This window comes from Lucilia cuprina, chromosome 4, assembly GCF_022045245.1.
Source record: "Lucilia cuprina isolate Lc7/37 chromosome 4, ASM2204524v1, whole genome shotgun sequence".
In the NCBI taxonomy this organism is placed as follows: Eukaryota; Metazoa; Arthropoda; class Insecta; order Diptera; family Calliphoridae; genus Lucilia; species Lucilia cuprina.
This window is the reverse complement of record NC_060952.1, coordinates 41091357-41113110: the sequence shown is the minus strand read 5'-3', so window position 1 is coordinate 41113110 and position 21754 is coordinate 41091357. Positions and strand designations below refer to the sequence as shown.

At 31.1% G+C, this 21754-nt stretch overlaps 3 protein-coding genes across 5 annotated transcripts; 2 read left to right on the top strand and 1 right to left on the bottom strand.

Moving 5' to 3' along the window:
* Positions 1 to 558: 558 nt before the first annotated feature.
* LOC111678259 (TBC1 domain family member 7) lies at positions 559 to 1662 on the top strand. Its single transcript, XM_023439546.2, has 3 exons — positions 559 to 1157; positions 1220 to 1448; positions 1515 to 1662. The coding sequence occupies exons 1-3, from the start codon at positions 592 to 594 to the stop codon at positions 1602 to 1604; spliced, it is 885 nt and encodes a 294-aa protein (XP_023295314.1). The 5' UTR covers positions 559 to 591; the 3' UTR covers positions 1605 to 1662.
* On the bottom strand, positions 1608 to 2356 carry LOC111678260 (28S ribosomal protein S24, mitochondrial). The gene is made up of 3 exons (XM_023439547.2): positions 2257 to 2356; positions 1998 to 2196; positions 1608 to 1930 (listed from the first exon to the last, which is right to left on the bottom strand). Exons 1-3 carry the CDS (start codon positions 2272 to 2274, stop codon positions 1641 to 1643), a joined length of 507 nt encoding a protein of 168 aa, XP_023295315.2. The 5' UTR covers positions 2275 to 2356; the 3' UTR covers positions 1608 to 1640.
* LOC111678249 (unconventional myosin-Ib) lies at positions 2164 to 21271 on the top strand. 3 transcript variants are annotated; one of them, XM_046947754.1, is made up of 18 exons: positions 2164 to 2614; positions 3219 to 3373; positions 3445 to 3560; positions 3628 to 3698; positions 3770 to 4851; positions 4918 to 4981; positions 6596 to 6609; positions 6739 to 6823; positions 6888 to 6982; positions 7054 to 7201; positions 7274 to 7372; positions 7457 to 8625; positions 11819 to 11878; positions 12080 to 12411; positions 12468 to 12603; positions 12667 to 12819; positions 12880 to 13007; positions 19551 to 21271. In XM_046947754.1, exons 2-18 carry the CDS (start codon positions 3269 to 3271, stop codon positions 19672 to 19674), a joined length of 3981 nt encoding a protein of 1326 aa, XP_046803710.1. In that variant the 5' UTR covers positions 2164 to 2614; positions 3219 to 3268; the 3' UTR covers positions 19675 to 21271. The 3 variants fall into 3 exon arrangements, 2 of the variants coding, with proteins under 2 accessions (XP_046803710.1, XP_046803711.1); XM_046947755.1 differs by lacking the exon at positions 11819 to 11878 and having other exon boundaries at positions 19551 to 21069; XR_006940457.1 differs by lacking the exons at positions 6596 to 6609; positions 7274 to 7372; positions 7457 to 8625; ... (4 more) ...; positions 12880 to 13007; positions 19551 to 21271 and having other exon boundaries at positions 7054 to 7101.
* The last annotated feature ends 483 nt before the right edge of the window (positions 21272 to 21754 follow it).

Sequence of the window (21754 nt, the reverse complement as noted above, 5' to 3'; positions counted from 1 at the left end):
AAATGTGTAATGTAATTAAAACAACAAATGCAAATGAAAGCAACTATGGATGATTGTAAATAAATAGTTAAATGTAAAAAAATACATAAATTTTGAACGTTTTTCATTTCCAAAATTTTAAGCAAATAAGTCGTTCCAGAACAAAGTGCAATAGGAACAAAATGGAATTAAATCTTAGTTTAAAAGGAGGATGTACATATATCTATATCAAATGCGAAGAAATATACCAAGGCCTCTATCGGTCCTGTTGTGCGCTCCTTAATCAGTGCCCCAGGTGGGAATCGAACCCATTACCTCCGGTCTACCAGACTAGAGCATTAACCTACCGAAGACCATTTATTAAGGAACCAGAAAAGTGAAAAAAACTTAAACCTGTTTCTGTTTTTTATTTTGAAATAAAATAATTTTTGATTTTTAATTAAACGAATTAAATTGAATACATATATCCTGTGTGTTGGCAATTCGAAACAGTGCTGCCGTAGTAGCATTTGTTTAAAATACCAGTATTTTCTGAAACTTACCCATCCGGCATCACTTTACTTATTGTTTACCTTTTGTCATTTACAAAAACAACAAAATTAAAAGGGAAATATGACCACCGACGAAAGAAATTTTCGTTCTTCTTATTATGAAAAAGTTGGCTGCCACAGTGTAGAAGAAAAGAAATCCTTAAATAAATTGCTGCAAGATAATGTACGCAATCATGTGAAACTAAAACAATTTTGCTTAAGCTACACCGTACCCACCACTCATCGTAGTCTGTTGTGGAATATTATATTGGGCGTCATGCCACTACACAAAAACTCTACTGAATACATAATGGAACAACGTAAGGCCGTCTACGATGATCTCCTCAGAGCTGTGACCATAATGCAGTATGTAAATCAAAGTACGCCTAAATGTAAAGTTCTCCTGAGTATGTGGCAGCTGGAGCAGAATCGTTTGCTGCATGCCCACAACAATAGCGATAAAATGGAAATTGATCAAAATTTTATCGAAATTGTTAAGGTTTTATTGCAATTATTCGATGATGATGTTGAGACATATTGGCTGGCTAAAGAATTTTACGCCTGTACGCGGGAAATACAACAGGAGTGTGGTAAACTTAAAGAGTTAACTCAAAATTTGTTGAAGAAGGAAGATGGTCAATTATGCAGGTAAGAGGAAATGGTTGAAAACTTATATTCCATTATTAGACATCTCTTTTCGTTTTATTTAGCCATTTAGACAATTTGTCAGTTTTTAGTTCAAATGATCTTTTGGACAGGTGGTATGTCACTTGTTTTGCTGGTGTTATCAATGAATCGAGTTTAGTTCGTGTTTGGGACAAGATATGCGGTGGTTCCAAAAAGATAGTGGTTTTCATATTTTTAGAGTTGGCCAAAGCTTTAAGTGAAAAGGCCTTAAAATGCAACACTCGTCAGGAATTCAAAACTCTAGTAGAACAGGTATGTTCTTTATATGGATGAACATATATAAAAATATATACATATTTAAAATTTCCTCTGCTTTAGATTAAGGATCCCGATGCGCTAATCGTAAATAAGGCTATAAAAACATGGCAGAATAGCAATCAACACAGTGAGAAAATAACCGTACACTAGCCGTAGATTTAAAAATTTAATTTATTAACGATTCACTTAAATATATTTGAAAACAACATCTTTTTTATCTTGTACTGTTTGCAATTCAAGTGTTACGGGACACTGTAACCAATATGATAACAGTTCCTCGGTATAACCAATAAGGAAGTACATTTTACGAGCACTTATCGCTTGTCTAACAATAGCAGCTATGCGTATGGTATTATGTTGACGTTTTATAATGACCTCGGAGCAGACTAAAGAGTGCCAAGTGCCGGTAATGAATTTGCGTATGAACACGTCTTCAATGGCAGTTTGAGAAGGACGCAAACCATCTAGCATGGTGGCTGTAATAAAAAATATATATTAATGTTTTAGTAGTGTTTTGCTTTAATGATATTTTAGTAAACCTACAAGTATTCCATGAATTCCAGGATTTACGATGTGCTATATAATGGGGAGGATTGGCCATTTCATAAGTTAAGGGTTTGTCGCGTTTTGTGGTTATGCGATAGCGGCCAGATTGAGTTTTAGCACAACTAGCCGTAGTGTGTATGGCTGCGATGGCATATTTGCTGTTGGCCACCGTCTCTGTCAGCAATAATGGAGTCAACTGGAAAAATATTAGAACTTAATTAATTATTTTTTAGTTTTAATTAAATAAACCACTAACTTTTTGTAAAGCTGACATTTTTGCGTTAATACGTTAATGTGAAGGAAGAAAAAAAACTTTACATCAACAGCTGTTAATGACATAACATTTACCTGTAGTATGTTCAGTGTTTGAATTCCGGGTTAACAATTTATTTAGATTGGCAAATGTCATTTAGTAATAAGAAGCAGAATTATTACAAGAAAAAACTGTGTTTTTCTAATATTGTTTGTTAAGTTGATTTTTTTATATTAATTTTCTATTAAAGTTTCTAAAGAATTTATATACAAATGTTAAATATTCATACAGTTGCTAATAATTTATGTGAAAGATATAAATTTATCTTAATAATTCTATAATTTTCTCAAAAGAAAATAAGGTACATATTATGCAAAAGTGTTTTTTTTTTGAGCTGACTGGTCTACATCATCATGTAATTATTGACCTGTAACAATTTTGGAGAAAAACTAATTTTTCTTTTACAATTTTTATTGTTCCTAAGATTATGGTATTTTTTATTATTGAGGGAAATATGTGTAAACTATTATCCATTTGTTGTAAACGATTTTTTGAATAAATTTTCATTGGTATGTTTTTTGCACATACCTTCACACACATAAAATCGATAATTTTTCAATCAGCGATAAGTTACAGCTATTTTATCTCCTTGTCAAGCTACTAGTACTTGACTAATGTTTATATGGCGGCATGTGAAATATTTTATTTTAATTATTTTAAAATAATAACAGTGTAGTAGATAATTAATTTTTTTTTATTTATAAAGATATCAAAAAGTTTAATTCCTTTTGGTGATCGATTAGAATATTAAACTTTTTATTCAATTTCAGTTGTAACTAAGAATATATTGAATTTGTGGTTTGATCTTGTAAACTTACATTCATTATTAGTTTCAAATTAAAACTTTTAAATTTGTTATTATTAAAAACCAGTGATGAACATTTGTATTTATTTACTTTTCGTAGAAATATTTTATGTTACTTTTGGCCAATAGTAGCAGCTATTGTTTTTAATAATGGAACAAGAAATCGGTACGTGGGATTCGGTATTATTGGAAAATCTTTCTGAAGATAGTTTCATTAATAATATACATCAGCGATATAAACGTGATCATATTTATGTAAGTATTTCGAAGGAATTTTAAATTGATTTAATTAATTTAATTTATCTTGTATCTTTTTAAAATTTTAGACCTACATTGGCACCTCAGTCGTTGCAGTAAATCCATATCATCACATATCAGAACATTCGTTGGAATTAATACGCAATTATGGCAGTAAGGGTATTTTTCAATTGCCGCCACATATGTAAGTTGGAAAAATATAATCTTATTCACATTCATATTAATACAAATTTAATTAATCTTTTCAACAGATATGGTTTGTCAAATCTGGCCTTTCAATCCCTTAAGGATCAAAGTGAAGACCAGTGTATTTTATTAACAGGTTTGTCAAGAAGTTCACAGAAAACTTAAAACATTTCTAATTTTTCTTTAATTCCTTTTTTAACGCCCCAGGTGAGAGTGGTTCTGGTAAAACAGAATCTTTTAAAATGATTGTAAATTTCTTAACACACATACAAGAAAGATCGAAAGAATCAACAAGCTCTCAACGAAAACAAACTACTGCCAGTTCAACAGCCGGCGCAGCTGTTGCTAGCGGTTGTTCAGTGGTTGCCAGCCACAAACATCGTCGTACCTCTAGCTCTTGTTCTGTCGGTCCATCGCCGAATTATATGCTTTGCAAAAATTCTTCAGCTACGGCTAGTACCACTACTAGCTTGTCAATGCAACGACGACAGTCGCCTTCACCAGGTCCGACAGCACGAAGATGTGACATAGCATTGCAGCATCGTTCACGGGCAGATAGTACAGAGCGTCAGGCTAAATGTTCAAATGTGCGAGAAAAAATGGTTGAGTTTGATTTTTCACATCACAAAAGTAGTGAGAATATAACAACTATTGATAGTTCATACACCACAGCTGCATCGGTTCACTACAGTCAAGCGCAACAGGGTACAGCATCGGCATTAAACCTATCGCCACATCCTACAAAATCATGTTTTAAACATCATCAATCAACGCAAGTACCCTGCAATACTGCCACTCCCTTAAAATCAACATTATCAACGACTTCTTCATCTTCATATGCTCGAAGTGCTTCGCCGAAATATCTGACAGGTTCCAACGCCGGAGGTTGTCGACAATGTGGTCATAGTAAATGTACAAGAGCGCAAAGTTTCGATAGAGATGAACCAGATTTCGGTTTTCAAAAACCCTCCGGAAGTCGTAGTTTATCTGCTTATCCCTCTGTACAACTACAACGTGGCAGTTGTTCGAATCTTGTGCGTCAAACCTCAACCGAAAGTTATACACGTGATGAGCGTCTCTCACTAATGGGTTCCATGCAACGCATTTCTCTTTATGATGCACATAAATTGAATCAAACATCTGCACAAAAATCTCCATCTTCATCATCGTCAACAAGAAAATACAAAAGTCCTTCAAAAAGATTAAGGGAGTGTGTATCATATGCAGATGTGTTCCTCGAGGCCATGGGTAATGCAGCAACTCATAAGAATAATAATTCGAGTCGTTATGTAAGTTTTTGTTATTATGATATGCGTTTAAAGATTAATTTTATTATATTTGTTTTTTAATTACAGGGAAAATTATTTGATATTGAAATTGATTTTAAAGGAGATCCTATTGGTGTTCATATTACACATTGTAAGTTTATGTTATTTGTTTGAATTTGTAAATGTTTACAGTGCGTAATATATACTTATTTAGAGTCTAACTTAAGACAAAATATAGTCCATTTTTAATACTAATAAATTGTATATATTAGTATGATTGGCTTGTATCCGATAGACTGTTTGGTGGGTGTGCAGTTTTCACAGACGGGTCCAACGGGTGCCGTTGACTATATCGCTGACATCAAAATAAAACGGTCATACAGACTCCCTAACGAATGTAGTGTCTTCCAAGCAGAGATCCTAGCGATCTGGAAAGCGACAAAACTGACAATTTATGTTGATAGTCAAGCTGCTCTTAGAGCATTGGATTGTCAAACAGTACACTCGCACTTAGTTGGATATTGTAGAAATGCCCTTAGGGACATTATGAGAAAGTTTTTCATTAGTTTGTGTTGGGTGCCAGGGCACTGTAATGTACACGGTAATGAGGTTGCGGACTAACTAGTTAGCTAGATATAGATGACAGGGAAAGGATGGTAAAACCACCCATTTGTCACTATAATAGGTTGATATTCGAAAGAATACGAGATACATTAACCAGTCCTGGAATAGTAGATTGCATTGCAAAATATCAAAGGGCCTACGGCCAAAACTTGATATGGGTGCTACCAAAATACTTGTAGGACTAGACAGACACAGTTAAAACTTTTTTTAAGTAAGTGGTACAGTAGTGTACCGGACTTTTGCAGGTTATGCGAAGATTAGGAGGAAGTAGAGACGATCGAGCATATTATTTGCCAATGTCCTAGGATACAAAACCTCAGGCTGAAATGGCTAGGGAATATGTCCCATGGCGAACTAGGGGAAATTGCGGGACTTAATCCTCGAAGTCTACTAGGTTTTGTCAAGGGAATAAGTAACTTCTTTAACTAGGCTTTATAGGGGTGCACGGATTTTATTTATTTATTTATCTGTATTTTCATTCTTGTGCTGTGGTAGTGTTTTGGCTTCTTTGTTTTTGAATCTTCACTTCTTGAAGGAAATCACAATGGACTTTATGGTTCGAAGTGGACATAACCTAACCTAATCTAGACTATATTGATCAGTAATCCAGACTATAGACATATCTGTAATTTACAGTATAGTCTAATCTTTAGTTAAAATTATATTATAATCTGTAGTCCATACTGTGGACTAGTCTAAGTACTAGACACTAATCTACAGTTTAGGTTAATTTATTGTTCGAACTATAAAGTTTTATTTCAGAAGTAAAATTAATCGCCTCACTAATCTGTAGTCCATACCACACTAATCTATAGTCCAGACTTTAAATAGACAGACAGAGATTATTCTGTAGTTTACAGTTCAGACAAATCTACATTTCAAACTATAGACTCATCTGTAGTGTACACTATTGACATCTATAACCAAGACTATACACCTGACTATAGACCAATCCATAGTCCAGACTATATAATCTAGACTTTTTAATAGTTTCTTATGTAGACTATTTAATGAAATCATTCTAAATCTATTTACTACAAAACAAAATTCGATATTAAATCTATATTACAATCGATTTTTTTTTGCAAAAGTTTGATAAATTTTAAACATTTTTTTTACTTTTCATGTCTGATTCATTTAGATATGTTGGAAAAGGTTTGTTAATTCAAAGAATTCTAAAAATTTATAAATGAAAAGATTTTTACAATAATTACTTTAAATTTACTGTCCATTCGTTTTTATTTTATTTAATAATAATTGTTTTATTTAAATCCACAATTATAGACTCGTGTAACAAATACCGCAATAGGAGAAAGAAATTTTCATATATTTTATCAATTGTTATTGGGTGGTGACTTGCAATTGTTAAGTAAGTAGAAAATATAAAATTTATAATTTAAATTATAATAATAAAACATAAAATTTCATAACAGAGTCCTTAAAATTATATCGTAATGTGGAAAAATATGAAATTTTGAAAAATACAACTGCCATTGAAGAAGATCGCACTAATTTCCATTATACAAAGGTTAGTTTTATAATTGTTAAACAAAATTTTATTGTAATTGTTATAAACAAAATATAAACTTCTTTTTATAGAAATCTTTAGAGGTTCTTGGTCTATCATGTGATGAAATAAATGCCATTTTTCGTGTTATAGCTGTTGTCCTTAAATTAGGTAATTTTATTTTTGTACCGGTTACAAATATAGATGGCACTGAAGGTTGTCAAATATCAAATATTTACGGTAAGTGTTGCATTTGTTTAAGGAGAAAGGAGAATATATTTTTAGAAATTTTTTTACCATTTATTTTTGCAGAAGTACAAGAAACTGCTCATTTACTTAATTTGGAAGCTCAAATTTTAACTAATTGCCTTACAAGAGCAAGCTGCTCAAATAGTACACAGGAAGATGTGGGTAAGTGAAAATACATCATTGATTAACATTTGTATTCAATAGAATACTAATCAATGGGCCCCTTTTTTTAATTTTCTCTTATAGGTTGCGAACTAGATGCTCGTCAAGCATCTATTGTCCGCAACACCTTGTGTCGTACACTCTATGGACGACTCTTCACTTGGCTGGTGAATAAAATCAATGAGAGCCTTAAATCAACACAACGTGAAAAGAATTTAGCTTTATTAGATTTTTATGGTTTTGAATTAATGGATAATAACTCGTTCGAACAGTTCGCTATCAACTATAGTGCCGAAAAAATCCATCAAAATTTTGTACACAACGTGCTCAGGGTTGAACAGGAGCTGTACGCGCGCGAGGGTCTTGAGTGGTCGCGTATAGATTATTTTGATAATGAATCAATATGTGAACTAATTGATAAACCGAACTATGGTATATTAAGTTTAATTAACGAACCACATCTAACCACCAATGAAGCTCTACTGCTGCGCATACAACAGTGTTGTGCTGGTCATCCGAATTTTATGATTTCACAGCCGAATTCCATGTCATTTCGTATACGTCACTATGCGAATGTCGTTCAGTATTCGGTACAACGTTTTCTGGAGAAGAACTCCGATATGCTGCCAAAATATATAAGTTCAGCTTTATATCAAAGTAAACTGCCACTCGTACAAAGTCTTTTTCCCGAAGGGAATCCACGAAGACAGGCCACTAAAAAACCCACCACTTTAAGTTCCAATATACGCACTCAATTACAAACTTTACTCGCCATAGTTAAGCCAAGACGTTCGCATTATGTATTCTGTATAAAGCCCAACGAATGCCGCCAGCCGAAAAGTTTCGATATGGCTTTAGTACAACATCAAGTTCGCTACATGTCTCTGATGCCACTGGTCAATTTGTGTCGTCAAGGGCATTGTTTTCATATGTCTCATGCCAAATTCTTTTTGCGCTATAAACTCCTAAACAATACGACCTGGCCTCATTATCTCGGTGGCACTTGTGTTGAGGGTATCGCTGTCATTATACGTAATCTTCCACTGCCATCAGCTGAATTTACAATTGGCACAAAAAACGTTTTTGTACGCAGTCCTCGTACGGTTTATGAACTGGAACAATTTCGTCGTGCACGCATGAATGAATTGGCCGTTTTGATACAGACCACATTTCGTATGTACAAGGAGAGACGTTTATTTTTGCGCATGCGTGAAAGTCAAATTGTGATATCAAGTGCATGGCGAACCTGGAGGGTAAGATGATTTAAGTTTCTAATTATTTGTATGTTGGGGTTTTGCATGTTTTTTAATATACGAAATAAAACAAACATTCCAGTTGAAGGTTAACATTTCAGAAAGTAATTAAATATTTTGACGAACAGAAAGTTTCTTTAATTTCGCGGAATAATTTTGCTACGAAAAAATGTATTTATTTTCGTTAAAAGCATTTACGAAAAAGTTCTCCTGAAACATTTAAAGTCTTTGCCCTTGGAATTTTCTATTGAAAGTGTCTCGAGCAATATCTAAAACAATAGCTGTTCTTCCACTCGGATTAAAGTTCCGGCTGAAAGACAAGAAAATATTTTTTTATATGATAGACTGAGAAAAACAAGTATAAATGTGTAGTCGGTCATAGCCGACCATACACCAGTCAGTATGTTGAAAATGGGAATATTTTAAAAAATAAAGCATTTGATTTGTTTTTTAACATTTTCTGAAGGGATTTTGTATGGGGGCTAGGATGAAATGAGGCCCGATCATTAAAAATCGCTAATGTCATTTAATGTTCTATAAAACTAAGTTTAGCCGACTTTTGTTGACATTATAGAACATTTTACTTAATTATGAGCGTAAAGGCCCTTTTCGGGGGTAGGGTTCTATGGGAGCTAGCCAAAAAAATGGATCGATTTTATACATTTTCAATAGGCTTTGTCCTTGAGCCAAATTTCATTTAATTATCTTGAAAATTACGAGCTGTACATTGCGTACAAGGTTTACATGACAGCCAGCCAGACGGACGGACATAGCTTATTCGACTCAGGGCGGTTTTTCTGATAAAGATCATCTTCATTCTTTGTTTAAACCTGGTTTAATATATGTTTTGTTCTACATTCATTGTTTAAACCTAGTTTTATATATGTTTTGTGTAACATATATAAAACAGTAAACAGTAACTTTCAGAGACAATAATTGTTATCATTTTTATTTAAAAAAATTTAAATTAAAAATTTAATTTTGTTTGTATTTCATTTCTCTGAAAATACAAATTGCTTTTGATTTGTATTTTTTATATTTTTCGTAAAAATTACTGAGAATTTTTTCAAACAAAAATCAATAATAAAAAACACAAATAATTTTTAAACCATAAGGCACAAATAAAAATCAGACAATGATTTTTAATTTTTGAAATTAGTTATAAAACTCATTATGCGATATTTACCTTTAAAAGACAGTAAAAATTATCGGGTTTAAACAGAGATTAATAGAAAATTGATAAAATTTCTTTACCATTGATATAATTGAACAAATTTGCAGAAATTAGATTCGAAAATTGGAAAATTAAAACTCCCTAGGTGATTTTTATTCTTAGTTTAGAAAAATAAAAATCATTGATTGATTTCTATTTTTTGTTTGAATAAATAAAAATTACTAAGTGAATATTATTAAAAAATCATAAATAATTTTTTATTGAAATAAATAGAATAAAAATCAAAAATAATTTTTATTTTAAATTTTTATTATAAAAATCAAGAAAAAAAGTTTATTGAAGAAATCATTTAAAAAAGGTTCTGGAAATATTTTGGTACATTCAAAACATTTCTATGAAGATTCTTTCATACTGATTTTTTTAAGCAAAAATTTCATAGATAATAATTATTTTCTGTCTCTGGTAACTTTATTATTATCATAGTTTAACTGAGTATTATTGGCCAATTAAACTTAAGTTATAAGTGAGAAAATACAATTAACAAAAACAATATATCAATGATTTCGGAAGAACAAAAACTTAATATTTTAAGTAAATTGCAATTTTCTGATTTGTTTTGTTTTTTTATTACTGCTTATTCCAAAATGTTATTTAAAAAAAATTTAATTTTACAAAAGTATTATTTGCAAAAAACAGCTGTTCATTGTTTATGTTCTTGAGTGAAAAGTTGGCAATAATAGCAAAGTTAACTTAAATCCATAACTGAAAAACCCGCCCTTAATAATGTAAGCAAATAGTAATTTTCTGATTTCTTATATCTATATTATTATTGTTTCAAATGGTTATTTATTTTACATTTTACAAAAGTGATATTTGTAAAAAACAGCTGTCCATTGTTTATGTTTTTGACTGAAAAGTTGGCAATACTAACAAAGTTAATTGATCCTGAAAAACACAATAATCGGTTAAAGTCCGCCTAAATTTGTTCCGAGTTTAATCTAACAGCAAGTTAAACATAGTTTAACTGAGTAGTAAGAAACCCGTCCTTTAAAGTTTTATTATGAAAACTAAATCACATTTTACTTTTTGTAACAGGTGTAGGGCATTATATGGTCGGCCTCGGCATAACATTTTAGTAAAATGTTGTAAAACAGTTTTTCTATTGAAAATTTTAAGTGATAACTGCTATATAAATTGTTTATAAATGTAAATTTTGAAACAGGTTTTATATAAAAACAAACTGAAGTATCAAAGACTTTTGTGGAGAAAACTTTGAGTGTTTTCTTTTAGAAATTTCTGTATAATAGTTCTTTTTCTTCAGCATATATAGACAATGTTGTATTTAACAGTATGGAAAAAACGTTGTATAACACTTTTTATTAGGAAAACTGTGTTTTTTTTAATTGTGCAAAACTTTGTATAAAAGGCTTTTCTTACTGAAATCTTTGTATATAACAGTATGTTCTATCGAAAACTTTAAATATAACAGTTTTCTATAAAGAAAAAATTGTATAGAAAACTTTGTGTATAACAGCTTTTTCATATTAAAAGCCAGAGAATCACAATGTACCTTCTGATTTCTGAGTAGATATGCATCTTTATGCAAGACTTTACTTACTGAAATCTTTGTGTATAAAATTATGTTCTATCGAAAATTTTAAGTATAACAGTTTTTTTTCAAAAAAATTAGATAAAAAACTTTGTGTATGACAGATTTTGTTTTGAAAACTTTGTATAAAACAATATTTTTTACTTGTAAGATTAGGTATAACATTTTTTCTATAAACAAGGTTTTGTTTAACAATTTTTCTATGTATAACACTTTAGTACCAAAATAATTTTCATAAACCATGAGAAATTTAAGTTGTTTAAATCGATCTTTTGAATAAATCCAAAGAAATTTTAAATCTTCATCTGGAATAAATATAAAGTTTGTAAATTTTTTTGCAAATCGTAAATTGTTGTTATTTGCATGTTGTTGTTTTGTTTTTTAATTTTGTTAATATAATTTTTATTTAGGAATGCCGGTTTGGTATTCCCTTTACTGGACGCAGACATTTATGGAGCCTTTATCGTATAGTAAGCATGCTTTATATATATAAAACACATGTATTATTTAATACTTCTTTTAAAAATGCTAATGGCTGCTTTAATTAATGTTCATAAAAATAAATGTAGCTTTTATAAATATTAGAAACCAATTTGTTAAATTAGACTTAAAGTAAATATTGCTTTTGTTGTTTTTAACTTACAATTTAACTTGTCTGTTCTATATTGTAGGCCCGTGAAGAATATCGTAATATGCGTTATAAACGACAAATTAAATGGGCTGTAGATGTTATATCACGTTATTATTTACGCTGGAAAATACGTCAATATTTCCTAACCATACCGCTAAGATTACCACCAAATACTTTGAGTCCGCTATCAATGGATTGGCCTACAGCACCAAAATTCTTAAACGAAACATCGCGGCTGCTACGTGCCATTTATCATCGTTGGAAATGTTATATATATCGCAATTCATTTGATCAAACATCTAGGAATCGTATGCGTGAAAAAGTTACCGCCAGTATAATATTTAAAGATCGTAAAGCATCCTATCCCAGAAGGTAAACGTTTATTTAGCAACATAAAAATGTAATTTAAAAAAATTTTACTTTTTCAGTGTGCCTCATCCATTTATTGGAGATTATGTACGTTTAAGACACAATCAACAGTGGAAGAAAATGTGTGTGGAAACAAATGATCAATATGTTGTATTTGCTGATATTATCAATAAAATTACCCGATCGAGTGGAAAGGTAAAAAACGATTGATAAAACAAATTCATTGAGAACTTAAAGTTACTTTTGTTTGTTTTTCAGATTGTGCCTATTTTATTAGTTTTATCAACTTCATCTTTATTGCTTTTGGATCAAAGAACTTTACAAATTAAATATCGTGTACCGGCTGCTGAAATTTATCGCATGTCTTTAAGTCCTTATCTTGATGATATTGCCGTGTTTCATGTTAAAGCTGTAAGTAAATAATTTAAAAAAAAAAATTGTTTTTGAATTATCTTTTTCTTTTCATTTTAGTCTGAATTTGGACGTAAAAAGGGAGATTTTGTATTTCAAACAGCTCATGTTATCGAAATCGTTACGAAAATGTTTTTAGTTATACAAAATGCTACTGGAAAACCTCCGGAAATACACATAAGTACAGAGTAAGTATGTTGCAAGTTAGACAAAGAAAATTTCGTTTAGAAAAGCTTTTGTTGAAAGATAAAAGACTTTTATATTTAGTGGGGGTTTTGAGACGGCAATCAATTGAAAATTATAAGATTAGTTAATCTAAAAATAAATTTAATCCGATGTTAGTTCCCCTTGATGTTTTTGAGTATAAGTTAAAATTTCTCAGAGTTGCCTTAGGAAACAAGAGAAAACTTCACTGTTTATTTAACAAAAATAATGCATGTTTTATAAAAAAGAAGAAGAGTGTAGTCTTCACAATGTGTACTGATCAAGTATTAGAAGATTTTACTTTTTATTTTTATAAAAACTGTGTTAATTTGTTTTGCATCAGCTGTTTACACTTTTCTATTTCTTGTTCAAGTTTAAACCACCTCCATTGGACGCTTAAACTTGCAAACGAAAATAATTAACTGAGTGCGGGTTTCTAACTATTCAGTTAAACTATGCTTAACTAGCTGTTAGATTAAACTCGGAACAAATTTAGCGGACTTTAACCGATTAGTATTGCCAACTTTTTACTCAAAAACATAAACAATGAATGAAATATTTTGGAAAAATGTTAAATAAACATTTAAAACTATAATAAATAAAACAAATCAGAAAATTAAAATTTACTTCAAATATTAAGTTTTTGTTCTTCCGAAATCATTATTTTATTAGGCGGACTTTAACCGATGATTGTGTTTTTCAGTTTTAGATTTAAGCTCAGTTAACTTTGTTAGTATTACCAACTTTTCACTCAAAAACATAAACAATGAACAGCTGTTATTTGCAAACAATACTTTTGTAAAATGTAAAATTTTGGAAAAATGTTAAATAAACATTTAAAACAATAATAAATAAAACAAATCAGAAAATTAAAATTTACTTCAAATAATAAGTTTTTTTCTTCCGAAATCATTTGCTCAATTCACAATCAAGTTGTATATTGTATCTACTAAAGTGTAGTAACAGTGACTGTGAACAGATTTTTGTAGCAAGTCATAAGTTTCTGTTCAGAATAAAAAAAGTATCAAAACAATGTCAAAAGTAAAAAAAAAAACAATGAATATTAAACTAATTAAACGAGCAAAATAAACCAAATTAATTTCATTTTTATTTAAAATTCTATTATTTTCATTATTCCACATTTTAAACTAATAAATAGTTTTTAATAAAATTTTATTTTTGTTTTGGTAAACAGCTGTTTGTAATTTCTGTGTTACCACTTTATCGTTTTTTATGCCAAAATCGATTGAATTTTTATTTATATGCTGAAATAAACAATTGACAACACTGAATTTTCTTACGACATTCGAAAAACATATGAAAAATTGTCGTAAGAGTTGTATAGAACTTTTGCATAGAAAATACCAACAACATTGTTATGACTCTTGTTGCAGCTGCTAACATACAAAGCATACATCGCTACAACATCGATTGTGAATTGAACAATTATTTTATTATTGTTCAATTCAAGGCGGGAAGGTTTTTTGTATCACTTTTTTGCAATATTATTGGCGAATTTTATTATTTATTGCGTGGAATCTCGGATTGTCTGGGATGACGGAAGAGGAGGCCATGGATGATGGCGCACAATGTCCTTCCCCTACGGGGAAGAGGATGAGGCATGATGATTCATCAGGTAACGTTGACGTGACATCTTTTGATGCTGATAACCAGAATAGGTTCTCCATATTGGGTGATTTGGATTTTATAGAATCGGGCAATGAGAAGAACGGATTCTCCAAACATGGGTACAATGCCAAGAATCACACCAATGAGGCCACCACGACTGACTGCCCCACAGAGGCCAAGAGAAAGTTTTGCCCACCGATTTTCCTTTTCGACCAGAACATAAAGGCTCTGGCAGCCCAATTGGAAGCAAGGACACCGAAAATTCATTTTAAGATAAAGAATGTGAATCGCCGCAAGAGCAAAATTTATTTCTCGGATGCAGCTGTGCATTCGGAGATGATGGCAATACTAAGGGAGAAGAAAATCAACTCATATTCCTTTACCCCAAAGGAATTGAAGCAGATATCGCTTGTTCTTCGTGGCCTTGATTTTAGAACCTCAGCTGAGGAAATTAAAGAAAATCTTGACGGGAGGATTCCTGGGATTGTGGAGAGGGTTTCTAAATTCTCTACTCCTCACTCAATGAAAAATCACTATGAGACTGGCCTGTTTCTTGTTACCCTTCATCCCGGAAGGAATATTGATGATATTAAGCATATCAAAAGCGTCGCGAGTCAGATCATATCGTGGGAGAAACCTAAGAATAAACAAAAGGAAATCCAATGTCGTAGATGCCAGCACTGGGGGCACATCGCGAAGAATTGTAACGCTGCATTTAAATGCGTCAAATGCGATCAAGATCACGAGCCTGGCAACTGCCTGAGAGTAAATCAAGATGGCACTCAACCAGCATGTGTGAATTGTGGTGAAGTTGGCCACCCGGCTAACTGGAGAGGATGCAGCGCCTATAAGAAATATGTTGAAATGAAACGACAAAGAATGAGAAAATCTCAGGAGGAAAAGGAGATTGCCAAGAACAATGTGAGAAACATGGCAAATTCATTTATCTCTCCGGGTAAATCCTTTGCTAACCTCTTTCACAAGGATAAGAACAGCGTGAAAACATCGATCGTCGACGAATTTCTTAAACTGGCTAATTACTTTATGGTACCGGAAGAACTTACCATTGAACAAGAAATTGAAAAATTCCTTAAAGAATACCGAGCAATGTCAAAGACAGACGCTAAGATCGAATTCTTACGTCTTTACAATAAAATAAAAAATGTTCCATAGACATCTTAATTATATGACATTTAATGTACGGTCTATGATTGACAGAACTCGACAAATTGAACTTTTAAATACTCTAAAATATAATAAAATTGACGTGGCTTTTATCCAAGAGTGCCACATCAGGACAAACAGGCGCATATCCCTAGATGGCTACAATGTTTTCCTAGACAATTCTCCTGTCGGAGTGGCAATATTATTGAAAAATAACATTTCATTTGAAAAAGTATTTATTGATATCAACCAATTTCAAACTAATTTTATTCAAATTAAGATCAATAAGAACAGCCGACTCGAGACAATTCTAATTGGGTCCGTTTATATTCCTACAAATCTATCTCGCGAATCCTTGACTGGCGGACTGAACGTGATTCTGGAGACAGCAAGCCGTTTCGATGGTCTGATTCTCGGGGGTGATTTCAACGCCAAGAACACATCCTGGGGTGATCACTCTGAAAATATGAATGGAAAAACTTTGTACAATTGGCTTCAAGACCACACATTAGAAGTTACCCGACTTTGTGATATTAGGCCGTCTTACCCCAATGGAGACTCGTTTCTGGACCACTTTCTTCTGAGTGCACATTTTGTAAACAGAGAGGTTCCAAACTTTAGGATTACTAGTTTGCCAACTTTCTCGGACCATTTCCCCTTAAAATTGGAATTGAGATTAGAGAATACGGAGTTTATATTAAATCCTGCACGTTTTCATACCTCATATAAAAAGACGAACTGGAACAACTTTAGGCGTGACATAGATATTGCCATGAACTCTATTACACCTCCTGAAAACAGAAATCTTAGCAACAACGAAATAGATGTTCTTATTAATGAATTTAACTATATTCTTAATTCAGCTGCCAGTAGACATTCAGAAAAAATTGAACTAAGACGTAATAAAACACCATTACCTGAAAATATTAAGAAAATGCTCCGCGTGAAACACCAGTGGCAAAAAGAGCTTAAAAAAATATACCATCGAACTGGCAACCGGGCTAGCGTTGAGTATAACATCCTTTCAAAACAAATTGGCCTTTTAAGGATAATCCTGAAAGATCTAATTAATATGAACCATGCGCAAATATTCAGCAACAAGTTGGAGAATATAAAGCCCGGCCCATCAGCGTTTAGGGAGATTTATAATATGGTGGGAAAGGGAAAATCTGGCTTCTGTTCGCAAATCATCGTCAACGATACTACCATCTCTAATGATTCTGAGATAAGCGAAGCATTTCGTTCTTATTACTCAGATGTATACAGTGAAAACTTACCTGTGTGTCCCGTTTCCGACCTCTCTGAGCGAGTTTCATCATACATTGCGGATTGCCCCCGACATATTTATTCGTTTGATATTTCCTTCGGCTCTATTCGAAACGACGACAGTTATCATTTCACAAATCCTTCTGAAATTAAACAAATTATAAACTGTATTAACAACAAAAAATCTCATGGCGTTGACAACATACCAAACTTTTTAATAAAAAAATTACCAGACAGCTCTTTGAGGCTCTTGTCATGTATGTTTAACAATTGTCTGAACAATTGCTACTTTCCTAAAGCGTGGAAAACCTCTAAAATCATTCCAATTGAAAAGAAAAACAACAGCACTCGGATTGAGGAATTCAGACCCATCTCATTATTATCGAATGTTGGTAAAATTTTTGAGCATATCTTAAAGAAAAAAATAGAAAATGAATTTGCTTTCTGTCCTCTGCCCCCTTTTCAATTTGGATTTAGGCGGCAACATTCTACACAACATGCTTTACTAAAACTCCACACCGATGTCACTAAAAACTTAAGGGAGAAGCGATCTACTGTAGCAATTTCCCTGGACATTGAAAAAGCATTTGATTCAGCTTGCCATAAGGGGATTCTATACAAATTAGCTGACTTAGGCGTTGATCCTTTCCTAGTGGAACTTTTGGCAAATTATTTCATGGATCGCGAATTTTACGTTGGGATAAATAACTCGTCCTCGTGCTTCGGTAATGTTAAAAGTGGGGTACCCCAGGGAAGCGTCCTGGCACCTCTGTTATTTAATATATTCCTTTATGACTTCCCACATACCATGGCCGGTTCAAAGGCAATATTGTACGCTGATGACTGCATGATATATTCACATAACGAGTTTCCACTGCGGGCATTAACAGAGGCCACGGCACATCTCCACATCATCAATGACTATTATAATAAATGGGGAATCCGTATAAATACTTCAAAATCCGAGGCAATTTGCATTAGAAACGCCTCAGGAAAATGTCATCGCCAGGTCGTACCACAAAGTAAAAATCTCTCTCTCAGCCTCGGCAATTCGGAGATCCCCTTCAAACCGTCCATTAAATATCTTGGAGTTCACTTTAACAAATTAATGAAATTTAATAATCATAGCAGATACCTTTTGGCAAAAGCAAAGAAAATCACGGGAATATTTTCAAGGGTAATGCACAGCAAATTTCTCCCCCAGAGGACCAAATTACTATTGTATAAAGTCGCGATTAGACCAGTACTCACATATGCTTTCCCCATTTGGTTCACCATCTCTCCTGTGGTAGCGAAAGATCTGGAAATCTTTGAGAGGTCCATATTGAGAAAATGTCTCGGTAAGAATTTCCGGAACCCAACTAGACGGTTCTCCAACTCATATATCTACGAAAACTCGGATATAACTCCGCTGTGTACTTACGCACTAACATTACAAAAACGTTTTGTAGAGCACCTTGAGTTCCATGATAATCACCTAATGATTGAGATTTTTGAAAGTGAAAGATATAGTGATTGGAACAATTCTACTTATCTGTCTCCCATTGGCATTGTTAACCTTGACCACGATGCCATCTCTCACTCGCAATTTTTCCTCAGAACCGCACCAGGCTCCCATAGGGGCTAGCTGAATCCCGACTGTGATACTAATATTGAGGAATACATTTATTTAATATATATATTATACATACTTAGGCTTATAATACTTGATTTATATGTGATATTCACTTGAGAAGACTGTTTGACGACAACTGCTAGTTGGACATTTCATACTTAAATTTTTGCCCCAGGATTGGAGGTTTAACATATTCATTTGTTTATGTTTTTTATATTAATATACATACCTTGTTTATTATCGGTGCGAATGTTTACTTCATGTTTTTCACCCATTATTGTCATTCCGAGAATGCTTTTGACATTTCGTTTTGTTATATAGTTTTAAGTGTTATTTATTTGATGTTATGTTTTTGTTTGTACAGACTTTGGCTCTGTTTGTTAACTTAAATGCCGTGAGCAAGCATTGAAAATACTCACTATACATATACTTTAGAATAATCGTCAATTATATTTTTAGCAAGTTGCTTATTCAATTACCGTGTACTAGAACAAGACGGATATAGTTCTAAGAATCATCTGTTAATTATCATATGGTTAATATTAACCTTTCGAATGTTGTTAAAAAAAAAGAAAAAAGTCTCAATAAAGAATTCAATTCAATTCAATTCAATTTTATTATTTTTGTTAATTGTGTTTTTTCACTTATAACTTAAGTTTAATTAGCCTAACGTTACTGTTTACTGGAAAACACAAAACATATATTAAACTAGGTTTAACCAAATACTGAAGATTACTTTTATCAGCAAAACTCTAAAACAACTTTCGAGGATTAACTTGAATTTAATCCCAAATTATTCATCTATAGATTCACCTTCAATGGACAATATTAAAACGATTTTTTTAATTACTAGATTTGAAGCAAATTTTGGACAACAAACGGTTATTTTCAATTTTAAATATGGTGGCATGTCGAATTTAGCACAAGGACCTCCAAAAGTTACTAGAAAAGCTAATCGCATGGAAATTATTGTATGATCCGCAACAAAAACGTATCGCTGGACTTCAATGACTTTTTTAAATGCCTATGAGCTGGATGCTATGGCAGATTAAATTATTATAATACACAAATAAAATCTTACACCAAAACGTAAACCTTCTTCCACTCCCTAAATACAGCAACAAAAACAAAAACAACAACCAAAAACTGACAATCATACAGATGCAGTTGATCATATACATAATAAATAAATTATTAAAATAAATATTTAAAAAAATGTTTGAAATTAAACAAACTGAAACATATTGTTTCAAAATTTGTTATAAACGTGTGCCAAATGAAATATTAATGGAATAACTTAAAAGGCAACCAAAAAATTAAAAAAAAAACAACTACTTTTTATCCTTAAATAAATTTTATACATATTTTATTAAATAAGTTTTTAAATAATAATTTTTGAAATTTAATTTAATTTATTTTTAATATTTTATGAGTTAAGAAAACTAAAAAAATATAAAATTATGTTTCAATTTGTATCCTACCAAAAGGCATTTAAATTATATTAAGTTTTATGATTTCTCTATTACAACTTTAAGGCAATAGTTTTTCTTCCAACCGGTTTCACAAAAAAAAAAGAAACTAAATTTAAATCAACAAAATCTTAATCTTACTTACTAAACGCATATTCTTCATGCTAAATAAAAACATTTTTTCATTCCTTAAACTTTTTACAAACCACCTTCTAATATTTTTCACTTTACTACAAACATATTGAAAATAAAAAAAAACGAAGAAAAATCAACACATATTTACAATAATTGCAAACGGAACAATATTTGAATACACAAAAACCTTAAAACAAATCTCAATAAATAAACTTATTATACTTACTGTTATTTAAAAAAAAATTAAAAACTCTTTAAAAACAATGAAAATAAGATGTTTCATTAGTTTTAATAACAAATTATTTATAAACAAATCAATATCTTCAATTTGTTATTAAAGCTTCTGAAAAATCTGAATTTCCAAAAATTGAATTTAAATTAATAGAAAAATACTTTGAAATTAAAAAAATATCTATCTATATACAACAAAAAGAATAAATACCATACAATTTATTAACAAAGAAAACATTTAAATAAAATATTTATTAATTATTATCATAAAAAAACAGAAATTAATAAACAAAATTCACAACAAATATCTGCCTATATAAAATTAGTGAAAAGAAAAACAATTGAAATAAAATCAAACTTATTTAATATTTACTGTTTAGGTAAATTCATGTTTAAGGAAAGTAGTAAATTTTTTTGTTGTATTTAGAAAGAAAACGAATTATAAGAAGAAAAATAACTAAATATTTAGTAATATTTGAATTATTTTTTAAATTATTAGTTTATAGTTAAAAATTTGAAAAAGAAATAAATAATGAAAACTCTATATATATATTTAGCTCATATATATTTAAATATTATCATGTTAACACTAATAACATTCATAGTTTATTAAAATAACTAAAAAACAAAGAAATAAACAAGTAATAGATTTTATGTAATAAATTAAAATGAAAGATACTTTTAAGTAAAAGAATTATTAAATGAAATTAAAAAGGAATAAAAACAATAAACATGTCTTTTATTGAACTAAATACGGATGCATTTATTTTTGGGTTCGGGTTTTTGAGTTGGCAATCAAATGCCAATTAATAATTAGATTAGTTAATCTAAAAATAAATTTAATCTAATGTTAATTGCATTTGATGTTTTTGAGTACAAGTTCGCAGTGTTGCCATACAAAACAACAGAAAACGTCACAGTTTGTTATCAAAACAATGCCTATTTTATAAAAAAGAAGAAGACAGCTTTAAGTGTAATATGAAAAATTAACAAAAACTTAAAAATAAAAAAGTGTTTTAGTTGAATTATAACTTGCCTTTGATATACTTAAGCCATTTATTGTTGAATAAAATTTTTGACATTTAAGTCTAATTTTGAAGGGGCTTTTTATAGGGGCTAGGATCAAATTAGGCCCTTTAATTATAAAATTCATGAAGGTCATTATGGTTAGTACAGAACATGGTTCTACAGCTTTTTGTCGAGATACGAGTATATTAAACAT